The sequence below is a fragment of the Centroberyx gerrardi genome, chromosome 2, assembly GCF_048128805.1.
Source record: "Centroberyx gerrardi isolate f3 chromosome 2, fCenGer3.hap1.cur.20231027, whole genome shotgun sequence".
NCBI classification, from domain to species: domain Eukaryota; kingdom Metazoa; phylum Chordata; class Actinopteri; order Beryciformes; family Berycidae; genus Centroberyx; species Centroberyx gerrardi.
This window is the reverse complement of record NC_135998.1, coordinates 15,190,730-15,210,518: the sequence shown is the minus strand read 5'-3', so window position 1 is coordinate 15,210,518 and position 19,789 is coordinate 15,190,730. Positions and strand designations below refer to the sequence as shown.

General features: G+C 38.7%; 1 protein-coding gene across 2 annotated transcripts; it reads left to right on the top strand.

The window, feature by feature from the left end:
• The first annotated feature begins 5,042 nt into the window (after positions 1 to 5,042).
• Positions 5,043 to 16,196, top strand: LOC139922909 (glycerol-3-phosphate acyltransferase 4-like). 2 transcript variants are annotated; one of them, XM_071913548.2, is made up of 13 exons: positions 5,043 to 5,134; positions 7,320 to 7,644; positions 10,039 to 10,108; positions 10,229 to 10,526; positions 10,875 to 10,949; positions 11,198 to 11,287; positions 11,457 to 11,550; positions 11,724 to 11,839; positions 13,955 to 14,010; positions 14,170 to 14,255; positions 14,339 to 14,467; positions 14,603 to 14,682; positions 15,656 to 16,196. In XM_071913548.2, the coding sequence occupies exons 2-13, from the start codon at positions 7,477 to 7,479 to the stop codon at positions 15,825 to 15,827; spliced, it is 1,434 nt and encodes a 477-aa protein (XP_071769649.1). In that variant the 5' UTR covers positions 5,043 to 5,134; positions 7,320 to 7,476; the 3' UTR covers positions 15,828 to 16,196. The 2 variants fall into 2 exon arrangements, with proteins under 2 accessions (XP_071769649.1, XP_071769647.1); XM_071913546.2 differs by having other exon boundaries at positions 5,084 to 5,357.
• Positions 16,197 to 19,789: the final 3,593 nt, after the last annotated feature.

Sequence of the window (19,789 nt, the reverse complement as noted above, 5' to 3'; positions counted from 1 at the left end):
AATGACAACATTTCTATTGCTCATGTGGTTGTTGACCAAATGGGTAGAGGGTGAAGCGATGTTTGAGTTATTTGCTCAAACACTATGCCATTGTGTAGCAAGTAAAGAGACACATTTTTACCACTACAGTAGTATGCCAGCACCCCCATTATACAGCACATTCCTTTCTTATGCTGAGGACATCTTAAGCACACATACACTATGGCAATATGTTAATATCTCATGTGACTATTTATTGTGTTTGTGTTTTGTGCATACCATTGTTTTTCTCCACCCTATAGATTTATTATGTCCATTTAAACTATTGTCAAAACCCGGTAAACGCAAGCCAATGTTTGTTTTTGAATTATGTGTAATGTAGCACTGATGCAGTTCTTCTGTCTTTATTATCATCATGCCTATCTTACTGTGATTTCCATGTGATTTTCAACATGCATAAGACCTAGATGTGTTGCAGACTCCAAGTGTTGGATTTCTGGAAGACTGTGCTCTCTAGGTACAATGATTTGCTAATTTTGGCTACTGTGACAGGCCTTTTTTTTTTTTTTTTACATATGTTTTACTAATTCTGCATATTATCCTGCATGAACCTACTCAGAATACATACTGCACTTTTGAGTTTATTTGTCAGATCATCTCTACCACGATGCACAATAGTAGGTGATCAACAGAGCGTTAAAACTTATAAGTTCTTGGGTGAAAGAGATATTCTCTCCATGCATTATTTTTTTGAGAGAGAGAGCTTTGATAAATGTACTTGTGTATCGCATTTTTGTGTGAGTCTACTGAAGAGTCTTAAAGCAAAAATTTTCACTTTGGTGGAACATTTACATTTTAACTCGTATACCTCAAAATGAATTGAACAATCAACCTCATCCAAAAACTGCCCCTACAGCCTAATCTGTAATTGCAATTTACATTTTTTTCTTACCCTCATTTTCAATAATTGTAAAGGGGCAGTATGAGCCTACTTTATGAAAAAAAGATAAAGAAAACCAAAAATGTTTTTATTTGAGTTACATACGCTGTAGTAAGCCTGAGTTTTTAGAAATATGATCCCTTGGACTACATTTTTTAAATGGAACCAATTGAAATCCCCTTGGATTCCTGGGGCAGCTAAATTAATGGTTGACTGTTCATGAACCGACATGGGGGTATATGCATGCTATTAAGTAAAAATATTCTACTAAAGGGAAATATTACTTTGTGATTTTACTTGTCTTAATTGTGTGAAACTATGCATGCTAGAAACAACTGCAATTTGTAGCAGAATAGATGAAAATAAAGGTTTTTATTGGAACTGAAGCACAGAAGCAACTTCTGATAGAAGTGTGTGTGTGTGTGTGTGTGTGTGTGTGTGTGTGTGTGAGAGAGAGAGAGAGAGAGAGAGAGAGAGAGAGTAACTGAGCAAGTAGAAACAAGAAAACGACAGGGACACAAGACCACTGAAGAGAGACAAAGAGAACGTTGAGAAGTTGAAAGACTGTAAAGATTAAAGAACAAGATATATCAATAAAATCCAAAAGCTACAGGTGAGCATCTATGTTTCCATAGCAACAATATTGGTTTAATGGACAGAAAGCCAACTAAAGCTGGAAGACAAAGTTAAGAGTTAATAGAAAGTTAACAGCTAAACAACTTAATCAGCCAAAAAGGTAAGATAAAAGAAAAAAAAACATTTTACCTTTTACATTTTATTTTATTTATTTATTTAAGTGATAAATGTAAAGGAGCTGCAGGTACAGGTACAGCACCATTTCCTCTGACTAAAACAGACTTGACCGAGATTTCAGTTTATTCACATTTTACTTCTTGTTCCAGATTGTGTGTCCAACAATATGTCACCAAATAATGGACTAGACACTATTTGGATTTGAGGTTCAACAAAGGAGATTATATCTGAAAAACTTGCCCTGCTGTTACGCCTTTCCATTAACTAACATGCATTTCTCTCTCAACTTGAAAGGTAATTTCATAATCATTGATTTCATGAGATGTCCAGTTCTTGCATATATTGCATATCTTCCATTGCATTACAGCATTCTTACAGAAAGCATAATCCTGCAGTGATTTCACATCCTCAGATTTCAAAGTAGGCCAGTCAAGGGCAGTTTCCACATCTTCAAGTTGTCTTTTAACTTCTTTGCCAGTGCATTGCCTGTCTCTGGGATCAAATGAAGACAGCTGCGCACAAGTTGTCTTGGCTGCCCCCTAGTATACTGCTCCAAGAAGTACAAGCAATCCCTTTTACTGTTGGTTTGATCCTGCACATTATACTGAAACTCTGATGAATGCCTTACATGGCAAAGGATCACAGTCAAAGACAGAAATCTTTCTCTGAGGTAGTGAGAAGAGCTGTTAACTCATTCTGCCTCATTCTCTTTAAAGCTGTAGCTCTCTCAGCTTTGTCAGCTTTGATGCATGCTGATAAAGTTGAGGATACACTGCTTTTCACATTACTGCGACCTGTACTTGATCTGGATCTTGTACTGCTCACATTTGAAATGCTCTCGTGTGGACCTACAGCATTGTCACCACTGCATTCATCATCATTCTTAACCTCATCATCTTGCATAGGATTGTTATCATTGAGCAACCACGCTTGCACTTCATTGATAAATGTATTATTAGCACCCATTTTTACTTAAACCATGTTTCATGAGTATCTTTTTCATGATGCCTCAGGTGGCATCAGCTCCAACAGAGAGTTATGCATTTCTTTAGATTCATTACAATGATAAACAATTTTAGTGAGAGTACAACTCACCTCTTCACATTCTCTATCAAGTATGACATTTTGAGTTATTTTTTATTAGACTACTGGCTTTTTTTTAACTTGGACTTTCTTGTTTTCTACACATTTTCCACTTTTTCAAGAAATACCTTTTAGAGGAGTTTGGAGATGCATTTGTATTGCTCAGGTGCATTTTCATGATCAAAACCAAATGCTACAGTTTCTTCATTAATGAGACTCTTATCCATTTCAAAAACAGTGTTAGGTCCAAAAGCACAAATAAAAGCAACGAACAAATAAAGGCAAATTACTAGGTTTACTGTCAAGATCAACTCCACAATGCAGTTCTATGGAAGGTTACTTCTCTCATCCAGCGGCAACTGCAGGTCAGCAGCTTGCATCCTGTCAGGGTCCTTGTATAAATCCATGTAAGCCAAACATCTAATATGCAGTTGCTTCGAAAATGAAACGAAACAAATCAATCCAAAAAATCCCACGAAGCTTGACAGTTTTCCAAACGATCTGAGTTTCCAACTCAATGTAGCTGGCTTCCTTTAAAATAATTAACTTAGCCAAAAGCAGCAACAGGAATGGTCTTGTAGTTGATTGTAATAGATGAAAGATATTCAATGGATAAAACAAAAAAGGGCACCCAATGTGCAAAAGGCTACTATAGTGATACATTCACACTCACAACCAGTCAAAAACAAAGGTAACCTTGGTTCTATGAATGAAGGTTAACACGCCAAGAGGGTGAGCTGTCTAGGAGACAGTTTGACAAATTAGGCAGCACTACCAGTGGACACACTGTCACCAGCTGTGTGTCTATGCACATTCTCTTTTGCTGACTGAAGGCAAAGGAATTCCCCAAGTGACCTCGCCAAGTGGTGCATTGACCTTCATTCTAACTGAGGTATATAACCATTTGTTCTATTTCATCTTGGCCACTGTATGGGTTTTTATTAAACGCACAATTGAGTACAAGGTTCTCAATTCTCACAAAATTACAGGAAACCAAACACCACATCCAGACATGTGGGATAGTAACAGAAATAATGGTCTCCGTGACCTTAATGGAAAAAATGGATACACTCACCAGGTGATAACACCCTAAAGTGCAAAAAGGAAAACAGTGTGCGTTGGGGACATTTCAAGGTCGCTCCACTGCCCCAAAGACAGAGGTAGCCACCGATGATGATGCCGCATTCAAACAATAAAACCTGGCAAAGGTCAGGGATGAAGCCCAGCCAGCTGCTGCACAAATATCATCAGTGAAGCACCTCAAAATAAAGCCCATGAGACAGCCACACCCCTGGCAGAATGAGCCACCATGCCAGTGGGAGGAGTGCACCCACACTGCTGTAAGCCATAGCTATCACATCAACCACCCAGAGGGCCAGACGCTGCTTAGACAAGGTATGGCCTTGTATCAAATCTCCATAACAAACAAATAAATTATGTTTTCCTAATGGTGCTGGTGCAAGCAACATAGCACTTCAGGGTCCAGACAGGGCACAGTGAGTATAGCCTAACTGCTTCTGGAGAGTCATTACAGGGAGGATGAAAAGCCACTAACATCAATGGCCGAGAAACAAAGGACCGAGGTTGGACCTTGGGTCAAAAAATGAATAGAGCATAACCTTTTGTGCATGTGATCTTTCTAAGAGTAGTGCATAAAAGTGCAATGGCTCTTCCAACACTTAACACGTTTTTAAACCTCCTCTGCTCATTCATTATGTTTTTTAACAGTCCACCCTTTGAACCAAAGTTACCCTTATAATGATGTTGTTGTGACTATTGTTGTGACCCATCTAGCAATGATGCGTCTTCATGTTTTTATCACTTTTTTGAACCCTGATGTGTTTGCATGCCAGATATGTAAGTCAATTAATAAAACAATAAACTAAACTTAAATAAATTTGTCAATTAATATTACACTTTCATTACACTGTCTTTAAGCTATGAAGTTATATATCGATTTGTAAAATAAAGGGCATTTAAAATTTACTTTATTATTTACCATATTGCTATATTTACTTTATTATTATTCCATTTACTAATGTGTTTTTGTATTCATTTTCCATCTCACAAATCATTCATTTAGTGCTCCATCATTTACACTTTCTGCTTGGGCCACACCTTGACTGGACGTACAGTCAGTGTGCCATGCTAAAAATAACACCGAGTCCAGCCCACAGAGAAGTAACAGCGGCCCTGATTGGCCACCTGTTGGTCTGTAGATTCTCCCTCACTCTACAGTCAGGAGGCTGTAGCATGTTGCTAACGTTACAGCGCTGTCAGAGGCGGAAATCCCTCAACTTTAGCTGGGACCGGCCGACCAGATGACCGTCTGTTTTCACAATCCTCCTCCAACCGGCAGCAGAGTAAATCCACTGGACGGTAAGAGCCAGCATTAGCCGTTAGCCGGGGGGTTAACTTAGATTGCCACCAGCAATTAGCGATATATCAACCTACTAGAATACTGAACAAACCCAGTTTCTCATAACTAGCAGTAATAGGTTTTCCTCGAAAGAGCGCGGGTGAAGTTGGAGGTATCCCGTTAAAGGATGACGTCACATACCCTGGTGTTAGGATTTGTTTGTGAGGATGAAACACAGAAGAGGTTAAGCATGAATTTCAATTGGATTGTTGAATGCGCAAAAAGAAAGTTTAACTCGCAGCTACAGAGAGATTTGTCTATTTATGGTTGTATTTTATTGTCAAAATGTGTCTCCCAAAATAATTCCTGCACAACAAACATGACAAAAGTCTCATATCTGACCCATAACCTGAATGTATTGGTGAATGCATGCAGAAACACACACACACACACACACACACACACACACACACACACATGACGTTTTCACTATGCTACTTGGTCTTCCTCTGTCTTTACACAAAGATAATATATGTGAAAATACTGCAATGAGGGGGAAGCAAAAATATCCTCTTTGGGTCATTGCAAAAATTTTTAAATGTAAGCTACTGAACTTGATCTGTGTTAGTAGCTTGTGTCTCATGGCAGCCAGTATTGCATGCTATTTAGTAATATACTATGATGGACAATTAGTCTCTGTGGTAAAAAAAATATAACGTTCATTTATTTATACAGCCCTTTATCACAAGCATGTCTCAAATGACTTTATAGAGGAAGAGCCTAACTAGATCTAACTGATCAGCAATCACAAAACAAAAATATCCAACACAAACACAAGGAAGCAGAACAAAGCACAAGACACACAAAAGCAGATTTTAGCAAGACTCAACAGCCTACCTATTCTTCATAGCTTATTCTACCCAGCACCACTAACTTTAGACTCTCGAAGCATACAAGGACAAACTCCCCAGAAAACCTTGTTGCATGTGTGTTTAACTGATTTGTGTGGTAAGAGTAAGGAAAATTAAATGTTTATCATCGTCTCTCGTTTATATTCAGTTGCCTCACAATTTGTTGACATGGTTTACATGGCACATATTATTACACTGATTGCAAATGTAGTCCCATAACTTATTGAAAAAAATCCTCAGAGTTTTTAACAATGATTGTTTTTACATAATTATGACAACTCATTTATTTCAAAAGAGTTTTTTGTGGCATTTCTGCTTTACCGGACAGTTACAGTAGAAAGAGACAGTAAAGACAGGACAGAGAAAGGGGGAATGACATGCAGCAAAGCCATGGGCCAGATTCATTCATTCATTTTTTTGAAAACATAATTGATACATGAGATGGTCACTATCAGTTAGGGATGCCCCCGACCAAAGATTTTCCTAGTCGACTAGTAGTCATTAGTTCAAGCCATTAGTCGACTAGTCGTCGCACGTTTATGATATTAATTTAATTATTTAAATATATATATTTTTTTAAAAACACACCCAAGTCGTGGCTACTCGCAGTCAGAAACACCGGTGAAATACACTCTGGTTCACGGGAAAAACACACCCAAGTCGCGGCTTCTTGCGGTCAGAAACACTGGTGAAGTACACTCTGGTTCACGGGAAAAACACACCCAAGTCGCGGCTTCTTGCGGTCAGAAACACCGGTGAAATACACTCTGGTTCACGGGAAAAACACACCCAAGTCGCGGCTTCTTGCGGTCAGAAACACTGGTGAAATACACTCTGGTTCACGGGAAAAAAACACACAATAGGCGTAGGCTATCAGTCGCTTGCTTTGAGCCCCGCTGCTGCACAGAGCACTGTCCGCTTGTTTATACAAAGTTTATTAATATTGAACATGTCGTGTGTCCAAATTGCACCAAATCCGACACTGCACGTCCTTGGGTCCCCAGCAATACACCCGCCAAGTGCAACCCTGGTCTAATAACTTTTTAACGACAAGGCGCAGCTCCCGAATGGAGTTTTTTTTATTTTTTTATTTTTTATTTTTTCCCTGCGACTAACTGACCAATGAAAACTTGGTCGACCAAGACTCTTCTCATCGACTAACTTTTGGTCGACTATTAGGGGGCAGCCCTACTATCAGTCTATAACGACTGGTGGCTGATCAAAGGGAACACCTCTTCTTATAAAGCTTGTTCTTTTGATGACTACTCTTGATATTTTGCTCTCTCCCTTGCAGACGGAGACCTTAACTCTTGATGTTCCGATGAAGGCCTTGTTTCAGCGCTGGCTTCAGAAGCTGAGGCTGTAAACGCACCAGAGGACTTGCCGTATTGCTCTGGATCTGGACGTCTGCGCTTCCTCGCTGTCCCCCTTGCTCGTCTGCCGTTAGCATCATGGCTTGGTTTGTGTTTCCCGTTGACAACCTGCTGTGCATGTGTCTCTGCATCTGCGTCAGCGCGTGGTTCACTCTTCTGCTGGTCTTCATCATCGTGCCAGCCGTCCTTGGAGTCTCTTTCGGTATCCGCAGACTCTACATGAAGACACTTCTCAAGATCTTTGAGGTGAGCCTGTTGTCTTTAAGGCTGTGTAATGCACAACAATACTGCAAACGTACAAAATCAAACTCCATTGAGGTCGTGCGTTATTGACCCAGGGATTTGGAGAACTGATTAAGGTGATTTTATTTATAGTAGCACATTACACCATTCTTGTTTCAGAATAGCCTCGCTTCCTTAATCCCTTCTCACCTCAATGCTGCTGCAAGAATATTTTATCAGTTTGAGATTTCACAAAATAGGCACAAAAAATAATCCGTTGCAGTGTTGATCTCATGGAATTAATGATCAAAATGCTCATTAATGAACAGTTTTGTTTTTTTATTTAGTCTATAATGACAAATGACGAGTAGATATTCTGTACCATGATATTAAAAATAATTTGATTTCTTTATGTTATTGATGAAAATGTGACAAAAAACACCACACAAGAAGATAATCATAACAGTCCTTTAAAAAAAGTTGCTGTTGTGTTAAAGCAAAACTTAGAACGTAGTTTATATTATCCAATCAAAGACATGCATTACCCTTTACAGATTAACAAACAAAAATGCTTGCTTATTGTTGGGCCCATGGCCTATTATCATCCAATCACAGAATGCATTAATGTATAGAGCATAATGCTTTTTTTATCCAACAGCTCCTAAATGTGAATGTGTGCACCCCTAAATGAACAGATCAATTTGGAAATGTCTAAATGGTGCAAATGTAATGCAATGAAATGTAATCTAATTTTCTAAATACAGTTAGAATATATAATAATGTTATTTTTTGACTAAAATCATATGCTATTTTAGTCAATAATTGACTACACTGAATCATATGACTGAAGTCCAAACATTTAAATGACATTTTCATCAGAAGCCTAACACCATAAATAAATTTTACAGTGGTGAGAAAACACTGGTCTCTCGCTTCCAGTTGTTTCTGACTTGTCAGTTACTCAATTTCTATGTTGGTTGTGCAAGTTTAAAAATATCCTTGTCTTGTCAAGGTTTGGAAAAAAAATTATTATCTGATGTGAAGTGAATGCCCTCATCAACTACCATAAAATGAACACACAGCACAATGTTTCCTCTGTAATTTTATGCAATTTTTATGGTGCTTGGGGGGATAATTCTAATTTTGTCCCATATCTGTTGTTGTTTGGGTCTAAGTTATGTTTCAAGTTGAGGTTGTAGTGCTACCAATGTTTTTTTAAAATCATAATAAAATCATGACTTCTAAAACATTTGGGTTATATTTATTTTTGTTTTAGATAACAGTAAGACATTTTCTCTATCAGTGGGAGTAAATTCCTTGCTGTGGTGGCGCACCACTGCTAAATGAATACAAAGGAAACACTGCAGTAGTCATCCTGGTCATTTCACTGATCCCTCATCTGACCATGCCTAGGATAAGGTCAGTAAGATTTGAAGCCTCTGTGTTGTTATCCTATACCTGCAGTTGTAAGCAGACTTGGCAAACACATTGAATACTGAATTTTCCAGAGAAGGGAGAAAGACAGTCCCTATTTGAGTCCAGAGCTTTCTGCTCAGTCAGTAACTTTTAATCCTTTAAACTTTGTGTTGCCATAGGCACATAAAGTGATTACACACCACTGGGCTTTTTAGCGTTTTGCTACTTTGCTCAATTTTAAAGAACAGGTTCCAAGATTTTAGATAGTATGCTTGTTAATACAGCTCATGTGGCATTTTGGTTACCAGAGAAATGTCAGTAATAGACATCCTAATTTAACATCATTCTTAAATTAGATATGACTTATGCTGCCTTTTTGTTGTCAGGCCTTCTGTAGCGATTGGAAGGGAGTGATTGAACATTTGTTAATTTAGATGTAGCTCTGTTGCTTGACTACAGCAGGAAGAAAATTACTTGAGATGATGCCAAGATGATATTTTATAAAAACATATGCTCTCAGTGGTTTTATAACACAGTGTGAAGTGGGATCAGAGAGTGGGATTGTTTATATTTTAAGAAGTCACAAGTAGAGGGGAGGAGTTTGGCAGAATAATGTTGATTGTCAGTTTATGCAATTTCCGTGTGTTGTTTTCTCAGCAGCCAGCTCCTTAGGGAAACACATGTTCTCCGAACCTTCCCTACTGCAGAGCTAGAGTCTCCAGGGACAGGAACATGCTACCTATTGAATCACTTTGATCGTCATCATAGCCTATGATGCCCATATTCTCCTTGAATTTCTGACCTAGAAAGCATTTTGGAGGCCTGCAGTGCCTAACTCCATAGCTGATGGTCAGCAGTAGTACATCAAAATCAGTCTTAGTTGTTATTGTAGTTAGTTGCATACCAGATACTACGGTAGATACTGTATATGCCAGATACTACAAATCCCAAGTTGTTATTCTTAATCTGTTGACCTAATTGTGTTTTTTTTTTCCTTTTTAGTGGGCAACCTTGCGAATGGAGAGGGGAGCAAAGGAAAAGAATCAACATCTCTATAAACCATATAGCAATGGTACATGAGTACTAGTAACTATATAATTAAACAAATTCATATTTATTAATCAAACATATTTTTTTTTTACCATAATCTCCAATGCCCATCTTTCTTCTCTTCCTTCTCACTGTCCTGTAGGCATCATAGCTAAAGAACCGCCGTCGTCTTTGGAGCAGGAGATCCAGGAGCTTCGGGGCCCGGCCAGCACTCTGCGCTCAGAGCCAGAGTTTGAGATGGCCGACATCTTCTACTTTTGCCGTAGGGGCGTGGAGAGCATCGTGGATGACGAGGTGACCAAGCGCTTTTCGGCCCAGGAACTGGAGAGCTGGAACCTGCTGACTCGGAGCAACTACAACTTCCGTCATATTAGTCTGCGGCTCAGCGTCCTCTGGGGCTTGGGAGTCCTCATCCGCTACGGCCTCCTGCTGCCTCTCAGGTCAGAGCTGAGCTCAGCACATGGCGAGTTGGTCTGTTAGTAGGACACAGTGTCATCACAAGGTGTACAATACATGCACTCTACTGGTCTGTTCCCTTTCTCACTGGCCAAGCTGTGGCTTCTCTTGATCAAATCAACTCAAACTGATTTTAAGCGCATTTTATATAGAAAGTGTCACTTTACACAGACATTGAGAACAATAAAGCAAGTAAGCAAAGTGGTTAAATAATTAGCTATGAGAACTGCAAGACATGCAGGTTAGTTGTACTGTTGCATATTGAATTTGCATTGAACTGTTGAGCCACTGGTCTGGACTTGAGAGTAAACTATGGGTTCTGTCTTCTGCAGGGTGACTTTGGCCGTCACCGGCATTGGTCTGCTCCTGGTCCTGACTACTGTGGTGGGCTTTTTACCCAGTGGAGAGTAAGTTTCCTCCAGTTCTAATAAACATTAACCTAGGTCACACTAGAAGGGTGAACAAACATTACAAGATTTAGTCAATCTGGCTAAAAATTACATGTCATAATTATTTCTTGGATTTACCATTGCACTAATATTAAAAAATTGTCTGAAGAGGCAGCTTTGGTGCTTAATGATTCTGATAAATCCTGTAGTGTGCATCTATCCTGACGGGACTAAAGGGTGATTGTTGTGGCATCCTGTATCTTCAGGTTAAGGACCTACCTGAGTGAGAAGGTTCATCTGATGTGTTACCGCATCTGTGTTAGAGCTCTCACAGCCATCATCACCTATCACAACAGGTACATTATATCAGATATTTAACAACAAAGGCAACTTTACAATAGACACACACGCTCACCACACAAGTTAGCGTAAACAAATCCCAGTTCTTGGGCTCCATATTATATTCATTAGCCTGTCAGAAATGTGTATGTCTGTGTCTTTAACAGCATGTTGTTCCATTTGCAGAGAGAACAAACCAAAGAATGGCGGTATCTGTGTGGCTAATCACACAACGCCCATTGATGTCATTATATTGGCCAATGATGGCTGCTACTCTATGGTAAGGAATCGTGTGTGTGTGTGTGTGTGTGTGTGTGTGTGTGTGTCTGTGTGTGTGTATGTATTCCATCTTGATGAGAATGAAGGCTTCTGAAAAATAGGTTTTAAAAATGAGCATTGCAATAGGGAGAGATGCTCTTTCCTCAGGCTTATTGAGTTGAACTTGTCTCTCAGGTTGGCCAGGTGCATGGAGGGTTAATGGGGATGGTCCAGAGAGCCATGGTCAGATCTTCTCCCCACATCTGGTTTGAAAGATCTGAAGTCAAAGACAGACACCTTGTGGCCAAAAGGTAACACTGCATCATCTCAGCAGTTTAATCTCTATTCCGAACCCCATATATCATGTTGGTGCCTTTGCTGAGCAGCCTTCAAGTGCAGGATCACAACCAATTTTTTCTTTTCTTTTTTTTTTATCTTTAATGGTTGAAGTCCTGGCTGAAATCCTTTTTTTGCTCTGGTTTACTATTATTTTCCTTGTTTTCCCATGTTTTTTCAATTTCCCATGAGATGGTACACTAACAAATAAAGGTGCCAAATTGAACCAACACAGGTTCTTGACAGTGATGCCAAAGAAGAACGCCTTGGGTTCTCCACGTTCTCCACGTCAGAGGCCTTGAGCTGTCTGGCTAGCTTGTATAGGCTCATGGTCTTCTTGCTTTTCTCTAAGCTCCTCCATTTCTTGGCAGAGGGTCTTGTTCTCCACCTCACAGGCCTTCAGCTTGGTGGCCTACTCCTCCATTTCTTGGTGGAGGGGCTCCTTCTCTCCTGTCTTTAGTAATACTTTGTCTCAGATCAGTCTGTGTCCAACAGCAGTATGTCTCTAATAATATCTTGTCTCTAATGTGTTCTTAACCCTGTGATTTGTGGTAGCTGATTTGTTCAAAAGGAAGGTGTCAATGTTTTGTCCATAGTAATGATAAGAGAAATCACATACAGTGCGAGAAAATGTTTGCCCCCTTTATGATATTTTACAGTTTTGCTCATTTTTTCCCACATTTAAGCATCTATTAAGCTTTGGTTGTAGTAAGCAACATAGTAACAAGGTAGAGTTCAGTGGTGCAGTACTACTACTATTACTGCTGCTACTACTACTACTACTACTACTACTGCTACTGCTGCTACTACTACCACTACCACTACTAGTACTACTGCTACTGCTACTACTACTACTATTGCTGCTACTACTATTGCTACTACTACTACTACTACTGTTATTACTACCAAGGGTGAAAGTAACTAATTACAGTTACTCTTGTTACTGTAATTGAGTAGCTTTTACATTTAATTGTACTTTTTTTTAGTATTTTCTGAAAAAAGCTTATTTAAGTACTTACTAAGTACTTATGAAGTCCATCAGGTGGAGCCAGAGAGTTGCCTTTACTTGATGCTGAGCTGTTTAACAAAACCATAGAGATCTATAGGGTCCAGTCTCTCCCATTCACTGTGCTATGATTGCATGGGAGCAGCCATTGTAGAGAAAAGTAGTCAAATTCCATCTTCTTTGATGTATAAAGGCAAAGCCTACAGTAACCATTTACCAATCAGGTAGCACTGCTCCGTGTCAGCCTTCTCCAAAACAGCAGAAGTGGCTCATGGGCGTTATTCTTTAGAGTTCCAAAAAGGGACAAGGGCAAAAAATGACCATAAAATTACTCCAAAGAGCATAATCCAGGTGTTCATGGTCATATATTGCTTTTGGAATGCTACAGAACAAGTTCCTGGCCACTTCAGTTCTTCTGGAGAAGGCTGACACAGCGCAGCGCTAGCTAACTCGCTGTGTGTTATGTGGATGTACAAACTTGGTGTCAAACTGGTGTTTTGACTGACCTGAGGGTGAATAGATAATGACTAAGCTTGTAGAGAGTAGACAAAGGCCACAAAAATGTACGTCTTAATCTGGTCATTGAAATTGCATTTGGTATTTGGTAATTTGCATTTGGTACTCATGCTCTAGGACCATGTTCTAGACATGAAGTTTGGTAGTAATTGAAGTTTGGTTGTAATTGGTGAAAGTTGGTGTGGTCTAGCCCATAACAGTCATGTAATAGCATGTAGTAGCTTGTAGATCAAACTTGATTTGGAAAATCAGTATCAAACTTGTCCGCCTTTTCTGGAAAGACATTTAAATGTTTACCAAATTTCATGCAATTTGGCCAAAGGGGCACGCTGTAGTGACATCTGAAATGATAAAAGGCCATATCTCACATGAAATAGGTCTGATTGACACCAAACTTTTACAGATTTGCCTCTAGGACCGCAATGATTTGATTTGTGATGTAGGCGTGGCCTATGCAATAATAGCATACAGCTCATATTGGGTCATCAGGGCTTGAACCCCACAATTGATGCTACCAGCTACATTTTTACTAAATAATTTAAGAGTTTTCTCTGCCTTCTCATTTCAGACTTGGTGATCACGTAGCTGACAAAACCAAACAGCCCATCCTCATCTTCCCTGAGGGTTCGTATGATAAGTAGCTTGCATGTCTGGGGTTCAAAAAGCTGGTGAAATATTACTTCTAATCATGTTATCTCTGCATAGAGCCCATAGAAATACAATATTGTTTGAAAGTCTTGGTTGTTTACCATTGCCAAGGGCCTCACACTGTGTAATCTATAGGTACTTGCATCAATAACACATCAGTAATGATGTTCAAAAAGGGCAGCTTCGAAATTGGCTGCACTGTCTACCCAGTTGCAATCAAGGTAAGAACTCTGTCTTTTTTCCCTCTTTTGTTCATTTTGCTCCTAAATTCTTTGTTTGATCTGAGCTCATTTCCATCTTGCAGTATGATCCTCGGTTTGGGGACGCATTCTGGAACAGCAGTAAGTTCGGTATGGTGAGCTACCTGTTGAGGATGATGAGTAGCTGGGCCATTGTCTGCAGCGTTTGGTACCTGCCACCTATGAACAGACAGGTGAAATCCATCATATTTGCTGTATTGACAAAGTTAATTATAGTAGTTGTTGATTGCAAACCATTTACTGTTTGGCTAAAACTCCTTTTAAACATCTGGTGTATTGGAGTATTTTCTCCACTTGTCGTTGTGCAGGAAGGAGAGGATGCGGTGCAGTTTGCCAACAGAGTGAAAGCAGCCATAGCTACACAAGGAGGGTTAGTGGATCTCCTCTGGTGAGTTACTGTCATATTCATTTTTCACTCTATATATCATTAAATTAGTGGGGGTTACCTCATGTCATAGAAACACATGCACTGATTCACATAATACACCTATTGCTTTTGGCTTTGGCACAAACTGTGTGCATTATTACGCTGCAGATGCAAACTCTGTTGACATATGAGTTTCACAGCACACTCTGAAGGGATGATGATGAGAGAACAGCAGCAAGATGGAAGTTTTGTAAACAGCAACATGAAGTTTATTATGCAGGTGGAGGTTATTAGTTGTACCTGAAAAAAACAGTGACCCCCATTTTTGGATGCTTTGGCGTGTTTATTATTCATAAACACCAATGCTGTGGACAATGCTTTAAACACTTTCTAGACAGAAAAAAGGAAGTTGGTGGGTAGAAACATGGAAGGGTCAGGAGACTGAATCATTTGAATAAGACAGAGTGTACATGCACCGTATGTTGAATAAAATTTGATGGAGTCAGAGGTTCGTCTTATTTGAGTATATATTTATTAAAGGAGATTCTTGCAAGAGGAAGAGATTCACACATACACTTCTTCCAAGAGGTTTTCACTGAACAAGGCATTTATGTACCTTTCAAGGACAGAATGGAATGTGCAGACATCAGGATAAACCCCCAAAGAGAATACAAGTTACAGATGTTATGTCTTAACTTAGAGCCTCCATGGTCACAACGGAGCCATCCTGACCAGCAGGACCTCTGGCCTAGTAAGTTATAGCACCAGGGTGACAGTGAAGTGACCATTCATCAAGGATCTGTACATTCTTCTAGTAAACCCAGTTCAGCTCTTAGGCATGTCTTGATTTTCTACCACACCGTACCTTGGATCTTGGTTATTCCCATCAGGGTTGGAGAAAGGATCAACTCATGACACTGTGTTGAGTCTGTGTATGGTGTTGTCCTCTGTCATGGTGTGACGCCCCGGGTCTTTTTCACCTGTGTGCTCCCAGGGATGGAGGGCTGAAACGAGCAAAGGTGAAAGATGCTTTAAAAGAAGAGCAGCAGAAGCTTTACAGCAAAGTTCTAGTTGGTGACCAGGAGGACCAAAGGGAAGACAAACCTGTAGAGGATGAAAAACCAAAGGACGATGAAAGCGGCCCAGATTCAGCCGAAGGACAATGAGGACACAGTCGGACTACAGACTCTAAATCTTAGATAGTGACATTTATTAATGTCCCAGGGGATTTATATGCATTCTAATATAACTGTGTAATTTTCACTAGGCTCTGAGCCAAAGACTGTTGATCCTATGCTGCACATAGAATTTGATGTTTTGATATTTCAGTATTTATCCCTTTTAATTATATGTTTATTGTTTGTGTATGTTGTGAAAACAGGATAATGGTTACACTCAAAGGAAGGTCAAATAGGAGCAGTGGGAGACAGATATACAAAAGCTAATAGGTCCATAGTTATGTTACTTTATTTTATTTTACATAACATATTCATAGACCAGAAACCCTGTTGAATTGTATCTACTTACTTTTTATTGCCCTATGAGTTTGTTGTATCTCTGATTAAAACATACTCTTTTGAAAATGTTGATAGTGTAAGAATTTGTTTTATTAATAATGGAAGATGATTAAATGCAGTTTGTCCCTGTCATATGTGCTTTCCTAGTAAAAAGTACTAGGAAAGAGATAATGAGCAGAAAACAGCTGGTTTGCACTCAAAAATAGGTGGGTTTTCCAAGCCTTTTTTGTCAATACTGTGTCTTTTGGCAGTTTGCTAAGTTGATTCCTGTAAATGGAGGAGCGGTTTGCTTTATTTTAGTTTCACTATAAGTAAAAGGTGTGTAACAAAAAGTTGCATATTAAACAATGTTCAATGCAGACTCACCAATAATAAGGTGAGCCCAACATTTTTTCAATAAGTTCTAAGAAATTGGTGCAACATAGCTATTGTCATTGAAGACATTGTATCTAACAGTCATGAGATTTTATCCTTTTCATTTTTCACCAAAATAACTTGCCTCTTGTAGTACAACTGCCCACTAACAATTGGGAGGAAACTGGAACTGGGTTCTTGACCTGGTTAGGGACAAGTACCTTATTCCAAAGTCACTGAACATAGGAGTTACATCTAAAGCTGTGACACAGATGGACGGATGAAGTGGGACTTTCTGACATATGGAGACTAATAAATAATTTGTATTTTTACTCTAATAATCATAGAATGTATTCCCAAATAGATTTCTTCTTAATTCCTTGTGCTTCTGATTGAGATGGTTGAGAAATGTGATATTGGGTCTACTTACTGTAGACCAGTAAGTAATCAAACATCTTTTTTTTTTTTTTTTTTCAAAACTGCCTAATCATTACATTAATGTCAAATAATTCAGCTTCAATCGTCAACCTTTTTTTGTGAAGCATTAAAACCTAAAATATTCTGAAATATTAAGGAATATCTCTAACAGATTCAAGCAATTTAACAAGTGTACCTACTTAGTGCAAGAGTTGTTAGTAAGAAGTCACAGTGGACACTCAGACACTGTGGCAGTGCCCACACTTGTGCGTCACTTTACTAATTGGCTCAAGGCTAAATGCGTCTTCACTTCTAAGCTTTCCTGGGCACTGGAAAGCACAGAAGGCGAGATCAAACAATTTCAGGGCTGGAATATGTGATGTTACACACGAATGATTAGGTACCATAATCTGTGATAATCTAGGATTTCTAATTGTCTAACTGGCTCAGATTATTATGGTTTAAGAAGGAGATTTTGTGAAAAAGAAGCTAAAAGTGTATTATGAGAGAAGACAGAGAAAAGTGTTCTCAAGCTGCAAAGGGTGTGAATTCAGTTATCCTCATAAAACACAGAGCTTATTTAACTGAGAGCTGCAGATACAGTCTCCAGACATTAACTTTTTGTATACAGGCAGGCTTGCAGAAATTAATAACCCAGATAGGAAATACTGGCGTTTTTTTTATTTGGAGGGTTTTAGAGGTGGATAATTGATTCTTTCCCTATTATCAGACTTCACAGAGACCTGCCCATTTAAATGCAGGTAATTTATTAACATCTTCTAAATATAATCTTCATATGAACCCACTATTAAGATATGATTTCCCTAAGAAGTGGTATCCACTCCCCAACACTTCTACCAAACTGTCCAGGGGAGCAGAGACATGAACACAGCCCAAGGTGGTGTGGGACACTGGTTACTCAGGTGAGACTCCTGTTCCCCGAGGCCTAAAACTGCATCATCTCTTACGTTTATTAGCAGATTGCAAGATGTTTATGTTTATTTTTCACTATACTTGACAGCATCAACTTAATGTACCTATGAGAGACTACAGTCATCTTCCACAGGCCAACACCTCCTTATATAAACTGCAGAGGTTTCACACGTGAACACAGTGACATATTTTGTAAGATCATTGTGATATACTGTATGAGGGACATAAAACTCAAATTTGATATGATATATGGAATTGGGTTCACAGTACAGTCTTGTTACAATAGCAGAAATAAACGCAATATTAGCCATAATGGGATAAGTTTAGGCAAAGCTTCTGGTTTCTTCCTTAATTTGAAGGAAGAACAGTTTTCTTGATACCTCGCCATGAAATTGTGAATTTTGCCACTCAGCTGAAGGTAGTCAAGTTAGATTATGGCTAGAATTTACACTGCTATTTGATGCTTATCTTAAAGTAATGCTTTTGCTGATGGAAAAGCCCACGCTTGCTTTAAGGGTTTTGTTGATATCATTTGAAGTGAGTTTAACAAAATGTCAATGTCTTGAGGGTCTAAGGTTGGAGGGTGTTGTTTTCATTTATCGTTTTCATTTATTGTTTGATAATGTGAAGCCCTTTGAGACTGTAACTGTGATTATGGGCTATACAAATAAAGTTGACTTGGACTGAACTGAAATGTTCTTCTCATTCTGAAGTTTTACTCAGCACTTGCCATAAACAGACTGATCTACACTGTGAGTAGGTCGTATTTCAGTGTCTAAAATTGAAAGGTAATTTTGAGCTTGTGAGGATTTATTGCATTCCTGTGTCATTTATTAGATTTGCTATCAGTCACTATAGGCAAAAATTAGACTTTATGACATAAAAGTATTAATACTTTAAATATTTATTTTAACAATATGAATGTACTGTATCAATGCTTTCCAAATGTAATTGCAAACCTATGAAGCACAAAATGTATTGTTATTGTATATTATGTTGAATACAACAAAATGGAAGGATAATGCAATATTTCATTGCACTGCTGTGGAACAAAAGATATTTGATCAAAACACATTCTGTATGTCGGTGTTGGAGGGTCAGGTCACCCAGTCCTTGTGTTGTGTTGAGTAAAGCACAATGAATTGGTGCAGAGTTTAACCCATGGATGTTTTTAATGAAGTATATTTGTTGTTTTATAGATTAAATACAGTGAATTAAAACTTTATGGAGAAAATAGCTTCACAAATTGGACCAAATGAAAGCTTATCAAATGGGATATTTTTTGTCATTGAGATACTGTGTTGTTGTTTTTTTGCCTTTAATCAGTGCATCAGTACATCTAATTTCACATCAATATATTCATGGGTAATGATACCTTTGGTATGATAAATATGTTAAATCGTTCAAAAAAAATGCTCTAATGAAACTAAACCCTGATGATAATGTATTCTCTTATTTTCTTATCTAATCATTGCACTTATAAATAATGCATGGTCTTGTTTTCTTTGTGGTACATTTATAAATGGGTGATGGACGGTCACCTCTTGCATTCACCTTCTCCTCTGCAGTACATTCTGGCATCTGCTTTATTACTGGGACTCATTTGCATATCCTCAGGCCATCTCTATCAAAATGTCCAATCTAAATGCAGCATCTTATTTAAATATTTCTTTAAAGACTTTGGTTAGACCTGAAATGGCAATTACCCGCAATGTAGATAGCGAAGAAATATTGGTGAACTAATACTGGCCGTGCAGTGAGCTTTTTCTGAGCGTTGACTTTTTCCAGCACCAACAAAAGAGTCTTATCCGGATCAGGAGGGGCGCTGCTCCTGCGACCGGCAGCACGTGTTTGTGCATCACATATGTTAATGTTAGTAATGTGAACTGGTTCTAATGTGAACTGGT

What these genes read in the sequence shown, in the direction of transcription:
- LOC139922909 (XM_071913548.2), top strand. Translation starts at nt 7,477, where the DNA reads ATGGCTTGGTTTGTGTTTCCCGTTGACAACCTGCTGTGCATGTGTCTC. An exon ending in CTATAAACCATATAGCAATG is followed by an intron (nt 10,109 to 10,228) that starts GTACATGAGTAC and finishes ACTGTCCTGTAG; the next exon opens with GCATCATAGCTAAAGAACCG. An exon ending in GGGTTAGTGGATCTCCTCTG is followed by an intron (nt 14,683 to 15,655) that starts GTGAGTTACTGT and finishes GTGTGCTCCCAG; the next exon opens with GGATGGAGGGCTGAAACGAG.